At 43.5% G+C, this 23,587-nt stretch overlaps 2 protein-coding genes across 5 annotated transcripts in view; one reads left to right on the forward strand and one right to left on the reverse strand.

The window, feature by feature from the left end:
• The window catches only part of NT5E (5'-nucleotidase ecto), a 48,480-nt gene that overhangs the window by 22,342 nt on the left and 2,551 nt on the right, over positions 1-23,587 (forward strand). For both annotated transcript variants that reach the window (XM_023254164.2, XM_011282497.3), the window contains exons 3-8: positions 2,608-2,796; positions 13,697-13,894; positions 14,813-14,967; positions 18,461-18,566; positions 19,456-19,605; positions 20,979-21,179. In XM_023254164.2, coding sequence (XP_023109932.1) covers positions 2,608-2,796; positions 13,697-13,894; positions 14,813-14,967; positions 18,461-18,566; positions 19,456-19,605; positions 20,979-21,179 — 999 coding nt within the window. The remainder of the gene's footprint in view (positions 1-2,607; positions 2,797-13,696; positions 13,895-14,812; positions 14,968-18,460; positions 18,567-19,455; positions 19,606-20,978; positions 21,180-23,587) is intronic.
• Positions 1-23,587, reverse strand: part of SNX14 (sorting nexin 14) — a 124,443-nt gene that overhangs the window by 14,370 nt on the left and 86,486 nt on the right. The window contains exon 31 of one of the 3 annotated variants that reach the window (XR_006597976.1): positions 13,479-13,956. The exons of 1 other annotated variant lie outside the window; for it this stretch is intronic. The gene's annotated coding sequence lies outside the window, so the exon portion shown is untranslated. Of the gene's footprint in view, positions 1-13,478; positions 13,957-18,353; positions 18,862-23,587 lie in introns of those variants that run through there. One more of the 3 variants, XR_006597977.1, reaches the window with a different exon arrangement.

A 23,587-nucleotide genomic window follows, 5' to 3' on the forward strand; every position in this document is an offset into this window, starting at 1 on the left:
CTCTTCTCAGTGAGCATCCAGAACCTAGTAGAGAGGCCAGCATAGGATCCTTGGATAAAGATGTGGCCTTGAATATTTGAATTAATTATGTGTCTCTATAATTTCTATTCTACCCGCTGGCTTTTGAGTTCATTTAAAATAGAATGTAATTAAATGCCATAAGAGAGCTAAGAACAAAGTCAGGGAGTGGGGCAACGTCTTTTAGGAGCAGGGGGTGAGTGACTAGCTTGGAGGTCCTGTAGACTTGAAGAACCTCCTTGGCCACCTCGAGGGCACACAAGCATCCTGGGGCAAAGGGCATTCCCGCGGTGAGGTCACAAGCTAGGACGCAAGCCTCATGAGGGCAGGGACCTTATCTGTCTCATTCACTGCTCCATGTTTTGTATCATACCCAGCAAGTGGGAAGTTCTCAATAAATGTTGCTAGAATGAACACATGAGAGCAGGGAAGTGTGGGGGCCACAGTCACAAAGGAGCATATAGTTCAGTTCCTTGGAACACAGGTTCCAATCAGGGAAAGCAAAATCTGGGTGAGGACTGGATTGTAGGGCCTCCTGAATGATCAAGGAGTTCAGGCATGATGGGGAGAAAAGGTTATCCCTTCTTGAATAGTCGCCAGTAAGAAAGGAGAGGTTGTTGGTGGAGAGACACAGGGGCTCCAGAAATAAGTCCCCCTTTGCTGGGGTTCTGATAGCACCCCATATTAGCCCTTTACTAGGTTGTAACAGAAGGGGGATCTGAAGGGATGATGCTGTCGTCGCAGCTCCCAGGAGAGAAAGGCTGAATTGTGTCGGGACTGATCCCAGCACTGGGATGGGGGGTGTGGGGGATAGAACAGTATTTCTAGGGACACTTTCTTTCTACCAAGACCACAGGCCCAGTGCATGGGTTCTTCCTACAGATCTCTGGCCCCTGATCCAACCCCATCCCTCCAGTCCTGCTGCCTATGTACCCACAGGTATAACTGGTATTTCTAGCACATTTAATTTATTTTAGCTAGGTAATGGAATTCCTACAACCCCCTTCAAGATATCCTGAAACATACCCCATGCTTTTGTATATGTGTGATGACTGATCCCAAGAGGCTCCTGACACGTTAGGAGAATACATTCCTTTGTTCTCAGAGGCATTTCTCTGAACTTTGTCCAAAGACTAGTTACAGCCAAACTAAAGCAGAGAATGGTAGTGTTCTCAGAAGGTCTCAATATTTATTCTTTCTTTCTTTCTTTCTTTCTTTCTTTCTTTCTTTCTTTCTCTTCCTTCCTTCCTTCCTTCCTTCCTCTTTTTCTTTCTTTCTTCCTTCCTTTCTTTCTCTTTCTTTCTTTCTTTCTTTCTTTCTTTCTTTCTTTCTCTGCCTTCCTTCCTTCTTTCTCTTTTCTTTTCTTTTCTTTTCTTTTCTTTTCTTTTCTTTTCTTTTTCTTTTCCTCTTCTTTTTCTTTCCTCTGAGTGCCTGTGTGTAGGCACCAGGGCTGCTGACCAAAAAAAAAAAAAAAAAAAAAAAATCCCTGCCTACTGGAGTTTACAGGTTTAGTGGGCAAATAAATGAGTAAGATATTTGGTGTGTCAGAAGGTGCTAAGTGCTAAACAGTAGGGGAACAGCAAGTGAGGCATGGAGGAGGACATACCTTGTCAATTTAAAGGGAGGCTCAGGGAACTGACAGAGAAAGTGACATGGCACTGAGGAGTGACCAGGGAGCCCTGGACTTCTTGGAGTAATCAGCAAGAAGCAGATTATTCTTGATGTTTTCATGGCAGACAATGGTGGCAGAGCTGTTACAACTCCTGATGTTTAAATGTCACCTGTGCGTCAGTGACAGCACCACGAGTCCAACGGCACGTCTGTGAGTTGCTAATTTTCAGGGTGTGGGTCTGCACAGTCACACCCACACTCACCAGTCTGTCCCATGGGCGCAAGCTCCCTTTACTACTACAAGGGGGAGTAAGTGGCCAGAGAAGAATGTCCACAGCTGAGTGCCAGCAATGTGTGACTGAGACCCTGTCTAATGCAGAGCTCAGTACTGCTCTAGTGTCAGCCTTACCAAATGAACAAGACAGTTGTCAACTGGTGTGTTAAGCTTGGCATTCAAGGACTAGTTGCCAGCAGAGTTTTAAGTTTGAAGACGGATTATCCTGAACTTGCAAACAAAGCCTTAGAGGTACTCTAGGTTCCTCCCCACCCACCCCCCACTCAGTTTTATTGAGATAGAACCAACACACAGCACTGTATACATTTAAGCTGTGTCAACACCATAGTGACTTGACATGCATAGCACAACATGCTGATGTGCTCAGGCAAAAACAGATTTTTAAAAAATAGATAGGCTTCCAGATCTGAAGCCTCCTCATAGCTTGAGATTGAATTAGAGCAACATGGTATCATTCACAACCTTAAACTAATACAACATTAAGTGAATGTAACTGAAGATTATGATGCGAATTTTTATTGGCATTTTAGGGATTTTATATTTAACTTATAAATATGTTTTGGTTTCAGTAATTTAAGAGCTTCGGTAGATTAAGGTGATTTGACTCTATGTGTTAGTATGTGTAATAAGTAATATAATAAAAATTATTAATAAATGTGCATTTTACTTATCTTGTTCCTTAGGAGGGAATTTAGTATTTGAAGATGAAATCACCGCATTGCAACCTGAAGTAGATAAACTAAAAACTCTAAATGTGAACAAAATTATTGCACTGGGACACTCTGGTTTTGAAATGGATAAACTCATCGCTCAGAAAGTGAAGGGCGTGGACATCGTGGTAGGAGGACACTCCAATACATTTCTTTATACAGGTAATTGTTTCAGAAGGATTACACTGGCCACAATGTCCAGATAACTTACTTTGTGTCTTTGTCTTTGTAACTGTTATTATTATTTTTACTACAATTTAACATATAATATATATTATGTATATTTCTATGATATGTAATAGATGTATAATACACATATATAGTAACTTGTAAATCTTATTCAGAGACATTCCTAACAATAATTTATTGGTTTAATGATTATGTCAGCTCCCATTTATTTATGTATATTATAAATATATATAAAATATATGCATAAAATATACATGCAGGGGCGCCTGCGTGGCTCAGTCAGTTAACTGTCCAACTTCAGCTCAGGTAATGATCTCATGGTTCATGGGTTCGAGCCCCGCATCTGGGCTCTGTGCCGACAGCTCAGAGCCTGGAGCCTGTTTTGGATTCTGTGTCTCCCTCTCTCTCTGCCCCTCCCCTGCTCACACTCTGTTTCTCTCTCTCTTTCAAAAACAAACATATAAAAAAATTAAAAAAATAAAATATACATGTAAAATAAAAAGATTACTGTGAGGCCCCAGCCAAAAGTCAGTTTATATCAAAAAGCAACATGTCATATAAAAAATTTTAAGCATAAACAAAATAAATAAGGCCTTCATAGATCAAGGTGACAGGATTTGATTTGTAGGTTCACGGGCAGGAGCTGGAACTCTGGGTTCCAGTCCTAACTTTACTACTGTGTACCGGGACTTAGGACTATGAGCGTCCTGGAAGCAATAGGTACTGTTGCTCTTGAAGGCATGCACTCCCCCCGCCCTCCCCCCACTCCCTCCTTCTCTCTCTCCTTAGTGTTAGGTAGTTTTAGTTAGAAAACCTCTTTTTTTTCCTTCTGTTTGGAACCTATAATGTCCCAAAACTTTTGAGTCTAGCTCAGTCAGTCTTTCCTACCATGCCCCCTGCCCACTACCACTACCTGGGGCATTGAAGTACTTTCAAGAATTAGGAAGAAGGGAAGGAGGAGGGCTTGGCTGGTAACTGACTTTTATCAGCAGTGCAAAGGCAGGCTTTGGTGGGGCACAACCCTCTCCTTGAAGAGATTGCTGCTTTGGCCGTCTCTGTGTGGGCTATCTAAGGTGATCCTATTTTTAAAAGATTAAAAATAAAAAATACCCTGAACGGTACAAAAAAAAAGTACCCAAAAATGTTAAAAAAGGGGTTATCACTAAAAAGAGCATACAGGTGGGGCGCCTGGGTGGCGCAGTCGGTTAAGCGTCCGACTTCAGCCAGGTCACGATCTCGTGGTCCGTGAGTTCGAGCCCCAAGTCAGGCTCTGGGCTGATGGCTCAGAGCCTGGAGCCTGTTTCCGATTCTGTGTCTCCCTCTCTCTCTGCCCCTCCCCCGTTCATGCTCTGTCTCTCTCTGTCCCAAAAATAAATAAACGTTGAAAAAAAATTTTTTAATTAAAAAAAAAGAGCATACAGGTAATTTTTACTTTCTTCTTCGCACTTCCAATTATTTTCAAACAACAAATGCATGCTGCTTTTGCAATCAGCCAAAGAAACACAAATTATGAAAAGAAAGAAACACAACATAGGGTCAGAAGTCTTCCTTCCTGACTCACATCAGAGACCATGAGCAGGTCACACCCTCTCTGAACCTGTTAGCTTTGTTTCAAAATGGAGATAATACTCAAAGTGCCACATTGTTGTGAAAATGACGTGAGGTGGTGTGTGTACTCCTGGGAAGGCACTTCATAAAGTGTAAATAGCTGTGTTCTGGCATGCAGTGGTATTGAGACTGCCCACCAGTGAAAATATACCAATCAAAATGGTGACACTGGGGACCTACTTCATGTAATGCTGAGGGTGCCTGGGTGGCTCAGTCAGTTGACTCTTGATTTTGGCTTAGGTCCTGATCCCAAGTCGTGGGATTAAGCCCCAAGATTAACAGTCTCTCTCTCACTTCCTCTGCCCGTCTCCCCTGCTTGCTCGCTCTCTCTCTCTCTCTCTCTCTCTCCCTAAAATAAAAGAAAAAGTAAAGAATGCTGGTATCTACATAATTGATTCCTTACTAATTCAGTTCCTTCGTAAGTATTTTATCTCTTGGTAGACATAGGCTAAAGAAAAATTTCAAACTGGATTACATCCATTAATGGTTGTGATATAAATTAGTGGGTTAAAATTTTTTTAACAGACTAGACTAAAATAGGTTAGGCATTTAACATTATTCATATGAACATACATTGTTTCATGGCAAAAGATGTATGTGAGATGGTGAGGACAGCTAGCTCCCAAGTGCATAGCATGCAGGACATAAGTGTGACAAGAACAGTGGCGGGCACTGGTGGTGATGTGAATTTCTTAGTGTGAGCAGTGTTGCGGTCAAACATCTGGGAGCCATTTAAGTAACTCCAGGGGAGTTAGATGGGCTGAGAGCACCAGACCAGGGAAAATCCCATCGGAGTAAGTCATGGGGCACCACTGGGTAGAAGTGAAGACTCTGGGGTCATGATGGCTGTGCCACTGAGTGGTGGCGGGATCCTGTCTCTGTCTGATCTCCTCATCTGCAGAGTGAGGATGGAAACAACCCTATTATAAAAGGTCATCATGACTTGACCTATGTCATGAACGGGGGTGGCTGAGTCCCCTCAGGACAAGGCCTAGTATTTGAGCTGTCCTTATTTCAGTTATGTCCCAACTCTGTGGATGAGATCTGTGAAAAACCTTCCCTTGGTGCCTTTTCTTAGCTTTTCTCTGAGGCAATGTCAAAAAAACACAAGACACACAGCTGGACCTACATGTCTGCCTCCACCCCCTTCGTCCTGTGGGATAGTGTTTCAGACTGTACCGGCTTCGAACCGAACTAAGAAAGGCATTGTACATGATGCCACAAACACACACGCTCACACACACACACATACACACACACACAAAAAGAAAACTTTCACGAAGAACCTGGAATGCACTCTGATATTTTCTGTACTACTGTTTCATTTTTTTTAAGTGTCAGTTACCACCCATTAAATTAATTTCCTCATATGGTAGCTGGCCCATATTTTGAAAAACTCAGCTCCAAATCAAGCATGACCAAAACAGTGCATAAACAAGCAAAGGAATCTACCCCTCCTTTCAGATGCTAAACTCATTTCCATGTTCCTCATGATTTGCCTTTACACCGTCTTACCCAGTGCCGTCCCACAGCACCAATTGATCATCCACAGCCTTGATGTGTGGCCATCGATTAGTGTGCCCTGATGGGCCTGAAAAGGCTCAGTGATCATGCCTGGCTTCCCATTAATGCTGCAGCCTGTGTCCTTTTGTCCCTGCAATTTCGTTCCAGCCAACAAAGTACTGCAAAACAGTATGTGCCTTTTGCTAAGTAGATGAATTTAGTTGCTGATGAATGACTGGATGAAAGAAAGATTTGGGCATAAATATCATAATTTGTTTATACATAAATCTTGAGGTAGATAATTACAGGCTCTGAAAGAAAACTGCCTCTGTAGTCTTAGTCATTTATTTCACATTTCATGATTGCTTAGCCAGATTAAATTTGTTCTCATGAAAACATTCAAGTTTAATACTCTTCATTTTGAGGGATGAATTTACAATTGAAGGTAATTCCAGGATGCAGTAGGGGATGAAGCATATTTGCTTGTTTAAATAAATTTGCACAGCCTTAAAAAAACAAACAAAAATTCCTCTCAATTGTTTTTGGAACTAGCATAACTTAAAGTTAAATATGATAAATAAGCAAATAAAAATATAGTTAAAATAATACATCCCTTGGAATTTTACGTCTTGCCATGCACATAACCCAACACACACACACATACACGCACACACCTGAAAGAAAATTTCACAGAAAATCTGGATTGCACCTGATATTTTCTGTTCTGTTATTTAATTAAAAAAATTTTTTTTTAACATTTATTCATTTTTGAGAGACAGAGAGAGACAGAGCATGAGTGGGGAAGGGGCAGAGAGAGGGAGACCCAGAATCCGAAGCAGGCTCTAGGCTTTGAGCTGTCAGCACAGAGCCCGACGCGGGGCTCAAACTCACGAACTGTGAGATCATGACCTGAGCCGAAGTCGGAGGTTCAACCGACTGAGCCACCCAGGCGCCCCTGTTAATTTTTTTAATGCTGGTTACCACCTGTTAAATTAACTTCATTGTACTGTAGCTAGCCCATATTTTTTAAAACTCAGCTTTAAATGAGGCATGACCAAAACAGTGCGTGAACTGCTCCCCCTGCAATGTTGAACGTCATTCCAGGTTCTTGTGAGTACAATCATTGTGCACTTGGAGCTGACCCCAAGCTTACCTGACTGCTCTCATGTCAGAATGAAGAGAAGGGGTGCAGCCTACTAGGCTTACAGAATCTGAAAGCTGCAAGGAAGAGAGCTATTCCCACATGTTTTCTCCAAAGGAACCAAATGCAAGATACAGTTATTACTTCTGAAAATAGCACTGTGAGTAAATGAAACTGCAAGAAGGTCGTGTTAAGATGAGAACCAGTCTCTCTCTCCCCATCCCATTCCTCTGGACTCTGCATTTTAACAGGCCATAGTGGTAAGACAGTGTTATGATTTACTTTTAATTTGTTATATAAAACCCTGTTCTATAATGTAAAAAGTGAATGGGAAGTCTGGTACCTGGAAAGCTAGTAGGCCATAGGTGTAGCTGGATCCTCTTGGGAAGAGAAGAGCATGGCAGACAGCTGGGGCATCACTCCTTCCCCTACTCTGTCTCCATCAAGCAGTGTCTCCTGACCTCATGGAGATAAAGCAAAGACATTGGGGCCTGACCCTGCAGAGCAGTAGAGATCCAAAACACTGGATACCTGTTGTAGCTTGGTAAATGTTGAATGAGTGAATGAATTTGTAGTGACTTCATGCCTACTGTACAGGACTCCCTTATTTGCTCCAACCAGCCAGAACTGGGTTCAGGCCAACAGCCTGGACTGGATTTCATGAGGGTTCTGTGCCCACTCTGGGTACGGCTCCATGACTCATCATCTCTTTCAGACCTCCCAGTCATCACTGAATGTCCAAGAGTGAGTATTTGAGCAGTAAATCTGGACACCATCCACATATGGAGAATATTACGTGGCTCACTGAGTTCCCTTAAGGAAACATGACAGCTAAAGTGTCATGGTGTCACGGTTGGATACAGAGGTAGCCAAGGACACTGTGATTCACCCCTCTGGTTGCCAAAGACCTCTTGGCTGGGAAAACAGGAGAGAGCCTTTGGTCTTAGATGCTTGAAGCTGCTTGGTGTAGCTACACCAGAGGCCGGGGATGGAGCAGCAGGCCTGACTAGCTGGGCACCAAGGGCATGTCGGGCAGTAGTCTCCAAACTGTGCCCTGAAGAGCACCCATGGCCAGGAGCCTGAAGCTGGACTCGCCCAGCACACCTCAGCCTGCACTATGAGAAGTCTGTTTTATGGTTCGCATTGCCCCAAGATTTCCTGCATGCAGGAGATCTAGTTTCTTAAAAAAAAAAAAAAAAAAAAAAAAAAAAAGTTAAATCTCTTATTTTTTTTAAATGTTTATTTATTTTGAGAGAACGAGAGCATGAGTGGAGGAGGGGCAGAGAGAGGGAGACACAGAATCCTAAGCAGGCTGCAGGCTCTGGACTGTCAGCACAGAGCCCGACGTGGGGCTCGAACTCACGAACTGTGAGATCATGACCTGAGCCGAAGTCAGCCGCTCAACCAAATTAGCCACAGAGACACCCCCAAATCTCTTGTTTTACACATTTAGGAGATAAATGTAGGCCCCCAATTTAAGCTGAATGTCTGCGTCAAGGTCATGAAACCACACTGAAAGAGAGCTAGCACCAAAACCCATTCTCTTGACTCCCAGCCCTGGTTCTGCTTTACAAGCCCCACCCAGCTCATTAGTTGAGAAAATTGAATTGAGAGGAGTTGGAAGAAGGGGTGGGCACTCAGACCCTGCCCCCTCGGGCATATGGATGTCACTACAGGGAAAGCATAGAAGTCTTGTCTGATCCATGGGAAAGTGTTGGCTAACCTACTTAAGCTTAGTCATTTAGCAGACATTTATTGAATGCCTGCTATATGCTGGGCAAACCCAGGAGACACGGCAGCCCCTGTTTTTCTGGAACTTGTCTTATAAGGGATATCGACCCTGATCAGATTTTTTTAAGTATGCAAACAAATCAACCTTATCATATATAATTACAAAGCATGCTATGAAGGGAGAAGTTCCGGATGCTGTGAGAGCATCTATAGGAAAACCTGACCAACGCTGGGGGATCGTCACACAGTGTTCTCCTGAAAAGCTGACATTTGGGCTGAGATCAGAAAGACATCCAGGAGCTAAAGTTGGTAAATAATGATCACTCATCTTTATGGAGCATTTACCAACGTAGGCTTTCCTCACTGCATTAACTTCTGTAACCCACCCAGCAAGCATGGAGACTGGTATTGTTATTTTCCCCATTTTACAGAAGACTAAACTGAAGCAAAATGTCACAAATGCACATGTAGGCCTTTGGCTTCAGGTGGCAACCCATAGTCCAAGGCTTTGGAGGCAGGTGTGGCTTGGGAGTGAGAGAAGCCGAGACTGCTGATGCACAGGGTGGTCAGTCTAGATGAAGCTGGCAAGGCAAGAAAGGGCCACATCACGTAGGTTATGATATTCTTGTCAAAAATTGTCCTGTTTTTCCTACGACAGTAGGAGATATTTTAAACCAGGGAACACATGATCATATTTATGTTTTAGAAACCTCACTCAGGCTGCTGTGTGGAAACTGGATTAGAAAGAGGCAAAGGGGCGCCTGGGTGACTCAGCTGGTTAAGCGTCTGACTTCGGCTCAGGTCAGGATCTCGTGGTCTGTGAGGTCAAGCCCTGCGTCGGGCTCTGTGCTGATGGCTGAGAGCTTGCAGCCTGCTTCAGATTGTGTCTCCCTCTCTCTCTGCCTCTCCCCCACTCACACTCTGTCTCTCTCTTCCTCAAAAATAAACATTAAAATTAAAAAAAAAAGAGAGAGAGACAAAGAAGAGGCATACAGACCAGTTAGGAGGCCATCGCAGTAACCCAGGCACAAGATAATGCTGACCAGGAGTGTGGCTTGCCTGAGGAGAGGTAGAGAAGTAGACAGACCAAGCACTTCCAAGTAAGTTAAAAAAGAGACTCTCCCTTAGAAGCAATGGTGTGAAATATGCTAATTACTAATTACTTTTATCTAGTCCTTTCATAGGAAGTATGGAAGCTCTTTTTTTTTTGAGTCTACTTAACACATAACATTGTGTTAATTTCAGTACACAGCATAGTGATTCAGCATCTCTATACATTATAGTGTGCTCACCACAAGTTGTAGCTACCCTCTGTCACCATATGAGGCTGTTATCATATCATTGATTATATTCCTTATGCTGTGCGTTTTATTCCTGTGACTTATTCATGTCATAATCAGAAGCCTGTGTCTCCCACTCCCCTTCACCTGTTTTGCCCAACCCCTGCACTCCTCCCCACTGACAACCATCAGTTTTTTTCTCTATATTTATAGGTCCGATTTTGCTTTTTGTTAATTTGTTTTGTTTTTTAGATTACACATATGAGTGAAATCGTGGTATTTCTCAGTCCAACTTATTTTGCTTAGCACAATACCCTCTAGATTCATCCATGTTATTGCAAATGGCAAGATCTCATCCTTTTTTTATGGCTAATATTGTGTTGCATATATGTACCACACAGGAAGCATGGAAGTTCTTAAACTGGTCCCATACACAATAAAATTGTAGCAAGGACTGCCTTGAAACATTCTATACTATATAACCAACTGAAAACCATGTCAAAGGCCTGCTTCTTGGCACCTCTGTCACGTGATCCATCATCTTGGCCCCTTCTGCCTACTGGCAGGGCAGTTGCCCAGGCCTGTAATTAGAACTGTCACATTCCTGAGGAGCTGCTGTGGCCAAGGCCCCCAGGGCAGAACCCTGGTGGGTTCCGTCAGGCGTTCACGCTATTCTAGGAAATGCCCATTTACCAACTCTAAATGTCAGCCCACAATTCCTTGGCTTCTCCATGTTTGGTTCCCAGATTATTTACTTACTAGATGGCTGGAATGGAGTTCTGGTGAATAATGTCTATCCTGCCAAGATGACAAATTGGGTTTCTAAAGACAGACATGTGGCTCTGTGCGGAAATAATATTTTGGGCATGAGCATCTTTGGCTGAATAGAATAGTATGGAAAATGTGAAACCCTGGATGGCTTTCTCTGTTAGTGGTTTTCTAACAGAGCCACTAACTCTGCAGAGACGCAGAGAACATTCAGCTGTGGAGGAGGCAGAGACTAGCCAAACTAGACCAGCTATTTCCTCAGCCTCTGGGAAGCATCCTCCTTGTTCCTGATTAAGTCCCTTTAAGAAGCAGATGATATGTCTTATGTTCTAACAAAAGGAACATCAAGGCCTTTCAGAACCGGAGAATGTCCCCTGTCAGACTGGAGTTGGGGTTACTAGCTCCTATTTGTAGAGTGCATGCTGATTTGATGAGGCATTTGACTGTATCCTCGAAATCCTGTTACACTCATTTCAAGTTTGATTATGTCTTTGTGAGGCAGAATAAGAAAGGCTAAAAAAAAACAAAAAACAAAAAAAAACAAAAAAAACCCAAAACAAAACAAAAAAAAAAAACAGGCTTGCCCTTCTCTGGGGTGTCCAGGAAACTGCCAGAGTCCTTTCTAAAACTGACAGTGCCTTTTCCTCCTGGACGAAGTGTTCTCTGCCATCTCGTGGACGTGTTGGGAACTGCACCTCCCAATTGCACTTGCATCTCTGGGTTCATAGGAGGAACTACTGTCTCTAACCTTCCCCAGGTGAGAAGGTGAGAAGGGGCTACCACACCAGCCCTGGTCCAGGCTCCACGATTGCCCAAATAAGAACCAGTGAAGAGAAGAATGAGGATGATGACTGTGTTAACCTTCCCTGCTCCTCTGCAATGCGTGAGATCATCTATAACTGTTAGGGCTGACACCTGCCAGTCACCCATGAGATTGTACACCACAGGTGGAGATGGGGCAAGCCCTGCACGGGGCCTCCAGTCAGGTGCTTTTGTAAGAGTCAAGTTCCAAAACTTTGGTCTTTTTTCTTTCTTTTTTTTTTTTTTTTCCAGAGGGAGCAAGAAAATGGGAAACTAAAGTGGGCAACAGCTGTTTCCTGCTTCTGAGGTGCTGGTATTTGCTGCACTTCTGCTCTTTGGTATTAGGCTGGAATGTGGGCTGCTCTGTAGGACCAGAGAAGGAGTGAGGTTTTCATGACATCCACCCCAGCTTGTCTTAGGTGAAAAGAGAAACCCAGAAACAGCTTGGGGTGGAAAGGTGCAGCACTGAATTTAGTGAGCGACCTTTGGCAACCGACTCTTTCAGGCATTGTGAGACAAGCAAGCATAGGCTGTGTTGGGCAGTGGAGAGAACAGAAGCTCCAGTTTCACCCCCGCTTTCAGTCTGCTCTCCTTCACATACCAGCCATACTGCACATAACGCATGTACCAGTGTGACCTTGGGCACATTGCCTATGACAATCAACGTTCTCATCTGTAAAGTGGAGATAGTAATAGAGCCTGCCTCATGGAATGCTTAGAAGATTAAATGAGATCTAGTGCACAGCCTGGCTCTGGGCCAGCTCTCATAACCAATCCATGTGAGTAACAAATGTGCTGAAGTTTTCCTGGGCCCTCTGTAAACCTCTAATAGGAAGGACTGGTCAGGGTGTTTGGAGGGTGAGTAGAAAGAGTAATGGGTCAAGGGTATCTGGTTTTTTTTTTTATGTTTGTTTATTTTTGAGAGAGAGAGCGTGAGAGAGAGCGGAGGAGGGGCAGAGGGGAGAGAGGATCCAAAGCAGACTCTGCACTGACAGCAGCAAGTCCAGTGCAGGGCTCAAACCCATGAACCCATGGGATCATAACCAGAGCCAAAGTCAGACGCTCAAGCGACTGAGCCACCTATAATCTGTGATTCAAAACAGCCAAACTGGGTCATTAGCTCTCTAGAGGTAAGATGTGAACTGCAGTGTACCTGAAGGAGTGTTGCACTTACAGAAACATGCCAAGTGCTTAGAAGCCAGGGCCTGTGCCCCATACGGCAGGGCTCCCCACCCTTGTGCAAGTGTGTGTCCAGGAGGCAGTGGTGGGGGGAGCCTCTCAGCCTCTGGGTCTGAGTTGGCTCCCAGGCTGTCCCCAGGGGACCCCTTTGAGACAGAAGTCGGCAGAATCTAGCCTGTATGAGGTCTGGCTGGATGAGTAGTGTGCGTGCCAGTTGACTGCCAGGGTGAACATGGCTCTTCTGAAAAGCACCTAAAGGAATTCCAATTTTAGCAGCAAAACCTGAGGACAGGCTCAGTTGTTTCTACTCATGTTCCACTAAGGATCCTAAGCTCTAGATTGTATGTCTAGGGTTTCTAGAGGTTGTCATCACCTCATAAGGGAAGGAAATACACGTTTATTATCTACTGTGTGCCAGGCACTGTGCTAGGAAGTTTAGACCACCCTGTGAAGTAAGAATCATTATTTCGCCCATTTTACAGGTGAGGAAACTGAAATACAGGGAAGTGAAGTGGCTTGGCTATTCTACCCAGCTATTGAGAATTGAGCGTGAGTCAGGATAGAGGTAGGATAACCTTGGCCCCACCGCGTTTTTGTGCCCCCACTGTACCAGGCGCAGGACCATAGATGTGGGAAGAGCTTACCAAACACTTGCTGAGTTGAAAATGGAAGGATTCATGTGCCAAAAGGGCCTTCGGAAATGGGCAGATGTCCGAGCGCAGCTCTGAAAGACAAGCTATGTGGGGCAGCAGCTAGCACATCATCAATTCAGAATTCCCTGTCATCTGGCCTGTGGCCTGCTGGCCTGCAGCCAAGCTGTGTACAAGGGCTGACTTGATCAGCTTTGGCTCTTCTGTTTTAGGCACTCCACCTTCCAAAGAGGTGCCAGCGGGGAAGTACCCATTCATAGTCACGTCCGATGATGGGCGGAAGGTTCCTGTGGTCCAGGCTTATGCTTTTGGCAAATACTTAGGCTATTTGAAGGTTGAGTTTGATGAAAAAGGAAATGTCATCGCTTCGCATGGAAATCCCATTCTTCTCAACAGCAGCATTGTGGAAGGTGGGTAGATGATGGCTGGACTTTGTTCTTGTTGTTAATGTTTCAGGGCAAGGCTGTAACACCTTTAAAGAATAGAATTCTCTCTTAAGTTTGCCCTCTTCATGGATAAGAAGATTGAAAATACACTCAAATACCCAATATCCCATTTGCTTTCCCAGTTCCTCATAGCATCAGACACCGTGTCACTGCCTCTTGTGTCTTTTCAAGCTTTGTCCAGGCACGGAAAAGCCACTCAGCTCATGTCCAGAGGAGAGCTGCAAAGGGGTTCAAAGCCCCACCACCAGCAGTGTGCCCATGGCAAGTTGCCCGTCTCAGTGGGCTTCTGTTTATCACATGAGGGAGTGTCTTTTTTACTTTTTTGTCTGGGACTCAGAATAAAATACATCTTATGTCACCTGTTTACATGTGGTGTACATGACCACAGCCCTGGGCCTCTCTCACCATGATTGGACCAGGGAGAGATGGGCAGTGGGGTGCCCTGCAGAGCCTGTGCTCACAGCACAGACCATCTCAACAGCCAGAGGGAGAGGCCGGGACTGCACAGAACCTCAGAAGGCCCTGTAGACCTGCCCTGGGGACCTTTCATCATCCCCACTCTTCCCCACGCCCCCCCCCCAATGCTATCCCAAGTGGGTCATTCAGGTGTGATGAGTTGATGTTAGGATACTCAGTGCATCTTTAAGTTCAGATCCATTCCTAGTCTTATTACCAAGGAACAGAATTTTCTGAGGAAATTTTATAGTCAAAACAAAAATGTAGACAAATAGGGTAAAGAAATGTATAGTCACAACAGGTAAGCTAAATGATCTTTGATTCCTTCTCCAAAATTTAGGCCAGGGTGAGATCTGCCTTAATGGCAACCTGATTTTTTTGTTTTTTGTTTTTTGTTTTGTTTTCTTCTGTTTTACTTTTTTCTAGATCCAAGCATAAAAGCAGACATTAACAAATGGAGGATAAAATTAGACAATTTTTCTACCCAGGAATTAGGGAAAACAATTGTCTATCTGGATGGCTCCACTCAGTCATGCCGCTTTAAGGAATGCAACATGGGCAACCTGATTTGTGATGCCATGGTGAGTGGTCCCCAGGAGTGCAGGGCCTGTGCTTAGAGGAAGAGGGGAGGGAGGAAGGTTGCAAGGAGGGACAGCCTGTTACAAAATTCAAGGTCTTTAAAAATTAATATGCAAACAATAGCTTGGGGTAGATTCATACTGAGTAGTAGTACCTTGGGAAGGGGCCTAAACTATACCAGTTGACCATCACTTTATTGCACAAGAACTGAAAGCTTTATTGATAGGTATTCACCTTGGATGTCTGAATTTTGGATGTTGCTTTTCTTTTGTAAGATGATCTCAATACGTGAAACTTCACTATTCTGAAGATGTAGACATAGTAGATAAAACACATTTGCTTGGGCCTAAATTGGCCAGAGTGTCTCACTGATCTGCCCTCTTGGATCCAGAGAACAAGGCCTTGTGTGACTGGAAGCCTCCTTCACAAGCAGAGAATGACGACATGCAGTTATAATAAGGCCTGTGGCTGAATAGATCACTCAAGAAAACACCCCACTGTCTACCTGTCTACAAGAGACTGGCTGTTGGCAGCCCCTGGGGAGCCATGCTGAACCAGGGTCCCAGGCCAGACTTAACACACCCACCAAAGTCAGCACCCAGGGGGCTGATTCTTTGTCTGTGCTTGGCACTGTGCTTGGTACCTGGAGCCCAGTGCCTGATATATATACTCTCAATAACTGACTGCCAAGTAAATGACAATGTCCACACTTCCCAAGGTCAGACCAGTGCTGGCTCTTCAACATTATGCAGTCACACAAAAGAAGTAGCTAAAGACACTTTTCATAGATGCCATGATACTCTACATGGAAAACCTGAAGGACTCCACCAAAAGGCTGCTAGAACTGATACATGAATTCAGCATAGTTGCAGGGTACAAAATCAATGTACAGAAATTGGTTGCATTTCTATACACCAATAATGAAGCAACAGAGAAATCAAGAAATTGATCCCATTTACAATTGCACCAAGAACCATAAAATACCTAGGAATAAACCTAACCAAAGAATAAAAGATTTGTATGTTGGAAACTATAGAACACTTATGAAGGAAATTGAAAAAAACACAAATGGAAAAACATTACATGCTCATGGATTGGAAGAACAAATATTGTTAAAATGTCAGTACTACCCAAAGCAATCTACATATTCAATGCAATCCCAATTAAAATTGCACCAGCATTCTTCTCAAAGCTATAACAAACAGTCCTAAAATTTGTATGGAACCACAAAAGACCCCAAATAGTCAAAGTAATATTGAAAAAGAAAACCAAAGCAGGAGGCATCACAATCTCAGACTTTAGCTTCTATTACAAAGCTGTAATCATCAAGACAGTATGGTATTGGCACAAAAATAGACACACAGACAAAAGGAATAGAATAGAGTACCCAGAATTAGACCCACAAATGTATGGCCAACTAATCTTTGACAAAGCAGGAAAGAGCATCCAATGGAAAAAAGTCTCCGATGCTGGGAGAACTGGACATCAACATACAGAAGAATGAAACTAGACCACTTTCTAATACCATACACAAAAATAAACACAAAATGGATGAAAGACCTAAATGTGGGACAGGAAACCATCAAAACCCTACAGGAGAAAGCAGGAAAAAACCTCTCTGGCCTCAGCCGCAGCAATTTCTTGCTCGACACATCTCCAAAGGCAAGGGAAACAAAAGCAAAAATGAACTACTGGCACCTCATCACGACAAAAAGCTTCTGCACTGCAAAGGAAACAATCAACAAAACTAAAAGGCAACTGACAGAATGGGAAAAGATATTTGCAAATGACATATCGGATAAAGGGCTAGGATGCAAAATCTATAAAGAACTTACCAAACTCAACACCTGAAAAACAAATGATCCAGTGAAGAAATGGGCAGAAGACATGAATAGACACTTTTCCAAAGAAGGCATTGAGATGGCCAACAGACACATGAAAAGATGCTGAATATCACTCATCATCAGGGAAATAAAAATCAAAACCACACTGAGATACCAGCTCACACTGGTCAGAGTGGCTAAAATGAACAACTCAGGAAACAACAGATGCTGGCAAAGATATGGAGAAACGGGAACCCTCTTGCACTGTTGCACTCGTGCGGCCGCTCTGGAAAACAGTGTGGAGGTTCCTCAAAAAATTAAAAATAGAACTACCCTACAACCCAGCAATAGTACTACTAGGAATTTATCCAAAGGATACAGGAGTGCTGATTCATAGGGGCACATGTACCCCAATGTTTATAGCCACACTTTCAACAACAGCCAAATTATGGAAAGAGCCTAAATGTCCATCAACTAATGAATGGATAAAGATGTATTTTATATCTATAATGGAATACTGCTTGGCAATGAGAAAGAATGAAATCATGCCATTTGTAGCAAGGTGGATGGAACTGAAAGTTATTATGCGGAGTGAAATAAGTCAGAGGACAGATCATATGTTTTCACTCATATGTGGATCTTGAGAAACTTAACAGAAGACCATGGGGGGAGGGAAGGGGGAAAAAAGTTACAAACAGGGAGGGAGAAAGGCAAACCATAAGGGACTCTTAATACAGTAAACAATCCGAGGGTTGATGGGGGGGTGGGGGAGAGGGAAAAATGGGTGATGGGCATTGAGGAGGGCACTTGTTGAGATGAGCACTGGGTATTATATGTAAACAATGAACCATGGGAATCTACCCCAAAAACCAGGAGCACACTTTACACACTGTATGTTAGCCAATTTGACAATACATTATACTTTAAAAAAATCATAATATTAAAGAAGAATCCTATTTTGAAAAAAAAAAAAAGTAGCTAAAGAGTAGCCAGTATGGGAATGTTTAGAGAAAAGTCTGGAAGGAAACAAGCTGTTAGCAGTGCTTACCTCTCTTTTAAGAGGCAGAGGCAAGTGTGAAGAAAACACTTGCTTTTGCGCTATTTTTTTTTCAAATGAGAATATATTCATTTTATTTCTTGTAACTAAACACATATTTTTGTAAAAGAAAAGAATGAAACGGATTCTCCCATTTCAGGAGGCCATCTCTGTGCCTCCAAAATTGCCAACTTGGAAATTTGACATGGAGGCCAGGGATCTTGTTGGCTTGAGGTCCTGAGTGGAAAGGTTTTCAGGTCACGTCTTCAGGAGCAAGTGTGGGGCCTGGAAGAGGTGGGGAAGGAGAGGTATGGTGGACCAATTTGCATGGAGGTCCTGTCTTGACACAAGAGCCAGTTTTGCTAATGCCCACTGGCCTGAGAGTAGAAGGGTCTTAGGAGAGGGGGCTCAGGGCTACTTGCTTCTAAGAGTCTGACACGGGACTGGTCACTATTTCTTATTTTTGCTTCTCAGAGCATAAAACTAGTTCTGACTGACTATACTTGAGAAATCTCTGGGAACACAGGAGCAGGAAGAAGCAGCTTTATTTCCATGGTAGAGATAACCAAATCCCTAAAACTGATACTATGGAAGAAGGTCTAGAATAACTAATGTAAATTCATGCTACTGTTGCAGATTAACAACAACATTAGACACTCGGATGAAGTGTCCTGGAACCATGTGTCCATGTGCATTCTAAATGGAGGTGGCATTCGGTCACCCATTGACGAGCGGAACAACGGTATGCTTCCCAGGCTCAGGGTGTCAGCTCAGGTCTCTCTCTGACCGTGCCCCTGGGTGGCCTCAGCTCATCTGTCCTGTCAGCCATGTACCACAATGTCAGCCTCTCCAGTTTCAGTTAACTGCTACTCAAGTCAGTGCCTAAGCAGAAGGGCACACACATGCTTGTGTGTTCTCATATGTATTCACACAGAGTGGAGAGCGAGGGTGAATGGAACCCAATCTTGATCTAAACTTCTGACACACAAAGCCAAATACTAATTATTGCTGATTACCAACAGCCGCCTCCTTGATACCTGGAAAGAGAAAGGGACAAACTGTCCATGTTCTGTGCTGGAAAAAAACAAAAACAAAACAAAACAAAACAACAACACCCTACTGGATTAAATTCTTTTAGTGCATTTACAGATATCCAGGATCTTGCATGGTAAAACAAACCAACTAGTCAGATATTCAAACCGCTCTTGCAGTCTTCCCTGATCTGCTGTCAAACCAGGTAGTCTCAGTGTAAAGCCCCAAGCTCATCTCATTGTCAAACAAGGACAGGTGGCAGGGACACACTGCCTGTCTGGAGGAACTGAGCAATGCTCAACACCCACTGAAGACCCAGCTATAAGCCAGAGATCCAGGGCAGAGCACTGGTGACTTTGAAGCCACAGCCATTTATGAGCACCTGCCATCTTGCCCAGTGGTTGAGAGCATGGCCAGAGGCCTCTTGAATCCATTCCCTCCCTGAGTGTCAGGAACCACTCACACAGCTGATGCTGTACTAATAGCCTTCCAATAGCCTCTTGTCTCCCTCATCTCCACCAACCCTAAAGGAAGCTGGTCTTGGGGTAATCTTATTCTCAAGCTGTTTTCCTTCTCACCCCATCTACAACTACCGTCAGGCACAATTACCTGGGAGAACCTGGCTGCTGTGTTGCCCTTCGGAGGAACCTTTGACCTGGTCCAATTAAAAGGCTCCACCCTGAAGGCAGCCTTTGAGCACAGCGTGTACCGCTATGGCCAGTCTACTGGAGAGTTCCTGCAGGTGGGCGGTAAGTCACCCTTTGAAGTGAAGTGGGTTTGTCCTGCTGGTTGGCTTAGTTCCTCACTCCCCAGGACCTCCACTGCCAGATTTGTTTAGGTTTTCCCCCCACCCAACATGAATGCATAGTCTCTCAATGGTCATGGGCTCCCAGACCAACTGAGATTAGGTCAGGGTCAACGCCTCAATGCCTTGGCAATGAGCAGTAGTTGCTACGCCTGATTTGGATGTCAGATAGACTCACTATAGGAGCTGGTCCTCCAGACTCTAAGCAGGTCAGCGGCCTTGAGGTCTAGTTTCTATTAAAATCTTAGTTGTTTAAACACTCAGTATTCTTTTGTAGAAAAAAACCAAAACCACCATTCTCTGTTCTATTCATAATTGCCTGCTACCATGCAGAGGTTCAAAAGAATTCAATATCCAATCAGTATTAGCAAGGATGATGTCTGGGAGGGGCGGCCGACTACACAGACACATCAGAACACCTGGTTCTAGTTCCACTGTGACGTGGGACAGGTCTTCAACCTCTCTGAATGTTCTGAAAACATCTGCCCTGCTTATCTCATGGATCACAGTGAAAACTGAATGAAAATAAATGCTTCCCAAATTGCCAAGGACTTGTGAATGTGAAACACTTTTGTCAATAATAACTTCCACAGTCCAACGAATTAATCGTTAAATTTATAACCTTGATACTGATACCATAATTTGCCCCCCCCTTTTTTTTTTACTGTAGATGCTGGGCCTCACTTGATAGTGTGATTGCTTTGTCAAGTCCTCCTTCTACAGAACCCCCAACTCTTTGGATTGAGGGGGGGAGCTGCAGATGGTGGTGGAGCCATGGCCTAACGCCTGTGGGGTAACCCACACATTCTGCACTTTTCCAGGAGAGACTTGGGGGGAACAACAGGGTTTTGGTGCTCCATCACAGTGCTGGGTAGTTACATGTCTTGTGAAAGTCATCCAAACCCAAATTATTATCATTTAGTAGTCTTCAAAATTAGAACAAATATTCTGTACCTCTCATCTATTTCTCATTTTCCAAAGCCATTGAACCAAATGGCTGACCAACTCATTTAGGATTTTAAAAAGATGTGGTTTCTCCCTGCACTGTTACCCCTTGCCCATACTGAGGCAGAGCCAGTTTTCCTCCCAGTGGTTCTCAGACCTCCCAAGACTCAAGGATAAATCTAACCAAGAAATGCAAATGCAATCTAACCAAATGCTGCAATGTCACCTCAGTTCTTGCTGAAATTTCACTCAAGCTCAAACTCAGTGAAAACCAAGCCCAGTGCCCCAATTCCATATTTTGGCCAAATCTCTTAGAAAACAGAAATTTCCCTCTGGATCCAGTGAAAACATACAGATTCGTTTCTTTTCTAGGAATTCATGTGGTGTATGATCTTTCCCGAAAACCTGGGGACAGAGTGGTCAAATTGGATGTTCTTTGCACCCAGTGTCGAGTGCCCAGTTATGAGCCTCTCAGAATGGATGAGATATATAAGGTTATCCTTCCAAGCTTCCTTGCCAATGGTGGAGATGGATTCCGGATGATAAAAGATGAAGCCTTAAGACACGACTCTGGTAAGCACAAGTGTCTCTTCCTCTCCCTACTCCAAAGTACTCCAGAACAAAACTGGGCCAAAGAGGGAAGCTACTCAGGATGCCAGGACTGCAGTGCCAGAAATCAGATCCTGCCCCTTTGTTGCCGCCTCCCTCCTGCTTTGTTGGAAAATAGCAGCACTGCATTGGAGAATATGTGCCCTACCCCTCTTCGGCACACGTAGCCACCACCCATCCAAGCCCAAAATGTTTTAAAATTCTGTTAAGTATGTATAAACAGCTATTTAAATTGTGAAATATCAATGGGTTTTGCACTTAACGAGAAACCTCATCTCTAGAACTTTAGATTGGATCTGGAAAATCCTATAAGCTTTCTTGAAGCTTTTAGTGTGAATAGGTCAGGTAGGAGTAGATGGGCTGTGCTCCCCTCCCCCTTTTTAGCACATTGGGTTGGTGTAGTATTGAAAGGAACAACCACACCTGACCTCAGTATTTTTGGCAGCATTTAGGGTCATTATACTGCAACCTCACTTTTAAAAATCATATGGAAGTCGGCTGATGGTAGATTTGAGTCCCACAGAGGCCCAGAGGATACCACCAGCACAGGGCCATTAAAAAAAAAAAAAAAAAGAACCACTTCACATGCATGAAGTCCATTGATCCATTGATAGAATATACTACCCCTTCCTCTTCTCTAGGGCAGAAGCCAGCGTGCTTATAAAGCATGTGCACAACTTTGCATCTCCAGAAAAGAGCTCTGGTACTTCCTCGTCAGCTTTCCTGTGGTGGGCCTGCTGTTTCAGCCTCTTGTTTCAAGGAGGGTGGAGAGCGGAGCCAGGGCAAAGGAGGCAGCCTTCCTGCCAGGAAAGGTGCTAGCTACTTCTGTACATTCCATGAAAGACGATGGAAGCACAGGCTTTACAGAGGTGTCCTCTTGGGTCCCACATGAGACAGAGGCTGGGGGCTGTGCAGACTAAACCCAGACTGATTAAGTTTGAGAGAGGAGCTCACATAGAAGGCTGAGGAAGCCTTGGCCCTAAGGGTTCTCAACCCTAGCTGTGTATCAGACTTAGTTGGAGAACATTTTAAATTAAATATCAATACTTTGTCCCCAGCTTTTAAGAGATTCCAATATAATTGTGTTGGGGAAAAGACTCTTCCAGCAATTCTAATGCAGGGATGAGAACCACTGCAGAGAGTTCTTTTTAAAAATACTAGTGTATGTTTTTTGTGGAGGTATAATTGACATATAACACAATGTTTTAATTTCAGGTGTACATGGTTCAATATATGTATATATTGCAAAATGATCATCACAATGTCTAGTTAACATCATACATAGTCACAAATTTTTTTTTCTTGTGAGGTAAACTTTTAAGATCTGCCCTTGTAGCAACTTTCAATATGCAATACAGTATGGACTCTAGTCATCATGCTGTACATTACATCCCTATGACTTATTTGTAACTGGAAGTCTGGATTTTTAACCCCCTTCACCCGTTTTTCCCACCCCCCTACCCCCACCTCTGGCAACCACCAGTCTGTTCTCTATATATGCAAGTTTGGTTTTGTCGCTGTTGTTTAATTCCACATACAAGTGAGAGGAGATGGTATTCGTCTTTCTCTGATAGATTTCATTTAGCACAGTGCTCTCAAGGTCTATCCGTGTTACGCAAAAGGCAATATTTCATTCTTTTTATGGCTGAATAGTATTCCATTGTGTGGAATCACATTTTCTTTATCCATTCATCTACCACAGACACTTAGGTTTTTTCCCTATTTTGTCTATTATAAATAATGCTGCAGTGAACATGGGGGCGCATGTTACTTTTTGAATTAGTGTGTTTTCTTCAAATACTCTAAAGTGGAACTGCTGGATCATACAATGGTTCTATTTTTGATTTTTTGAGGGGCCTCCATACTGTTTCCCATAGTGACTACATCAAGTACATTCCCACCAATAGTGCACAAGGGTACACTTTCCACATCCTTGCCAACACTTGTTATTTCTAGTCTTTTTGATAATAGCCATTCTAAACAGAGAAGGGATATCCCTGTGGTTTTGATTTGCATTTCCCAGATGATTAGTGATGTTCAGTATCTCTTCATGTATCTGTTGGGCATCTGTAGGTCTCCTTTGGAAAATCTATTCAGATCCTCTGCTCATTTTTTAATCAGATTTTCATTTTGTTTTTCTTTTGAATTCTAGGAGTTCTTTATATATTTTGGGTATTAACTGCTTATCAGATATATGATCTGTTGAGTGGTATTTTTAAAACAAAATTTTGTCAGGTCCCTATGGGTTTATTGTAGTTATAGGCAATTAGTATTTATCAGGTCTCCTCTCTTTTGGAAATGAAGTCTCCACTGTCTGTCAATTATGCAAAAATGACTTCTGACCAGGCAAGCAGAAGGAAGCCACTTTTATG

This window comes from Felis catus, chromosome B2, assembly GCF_018350175.1.
Source record: "Felis catus isolate Fca126 chromosome B2, F.catus_Fca126_mat1.0, whole genome shotgun sequence".
Classification (NCBI taxonomy): domain Eukaryota; kingdom Metazoa; phylum Chordata; class Mammalia; order Carnivora; family Felidae; genus Felis; species Felis catus.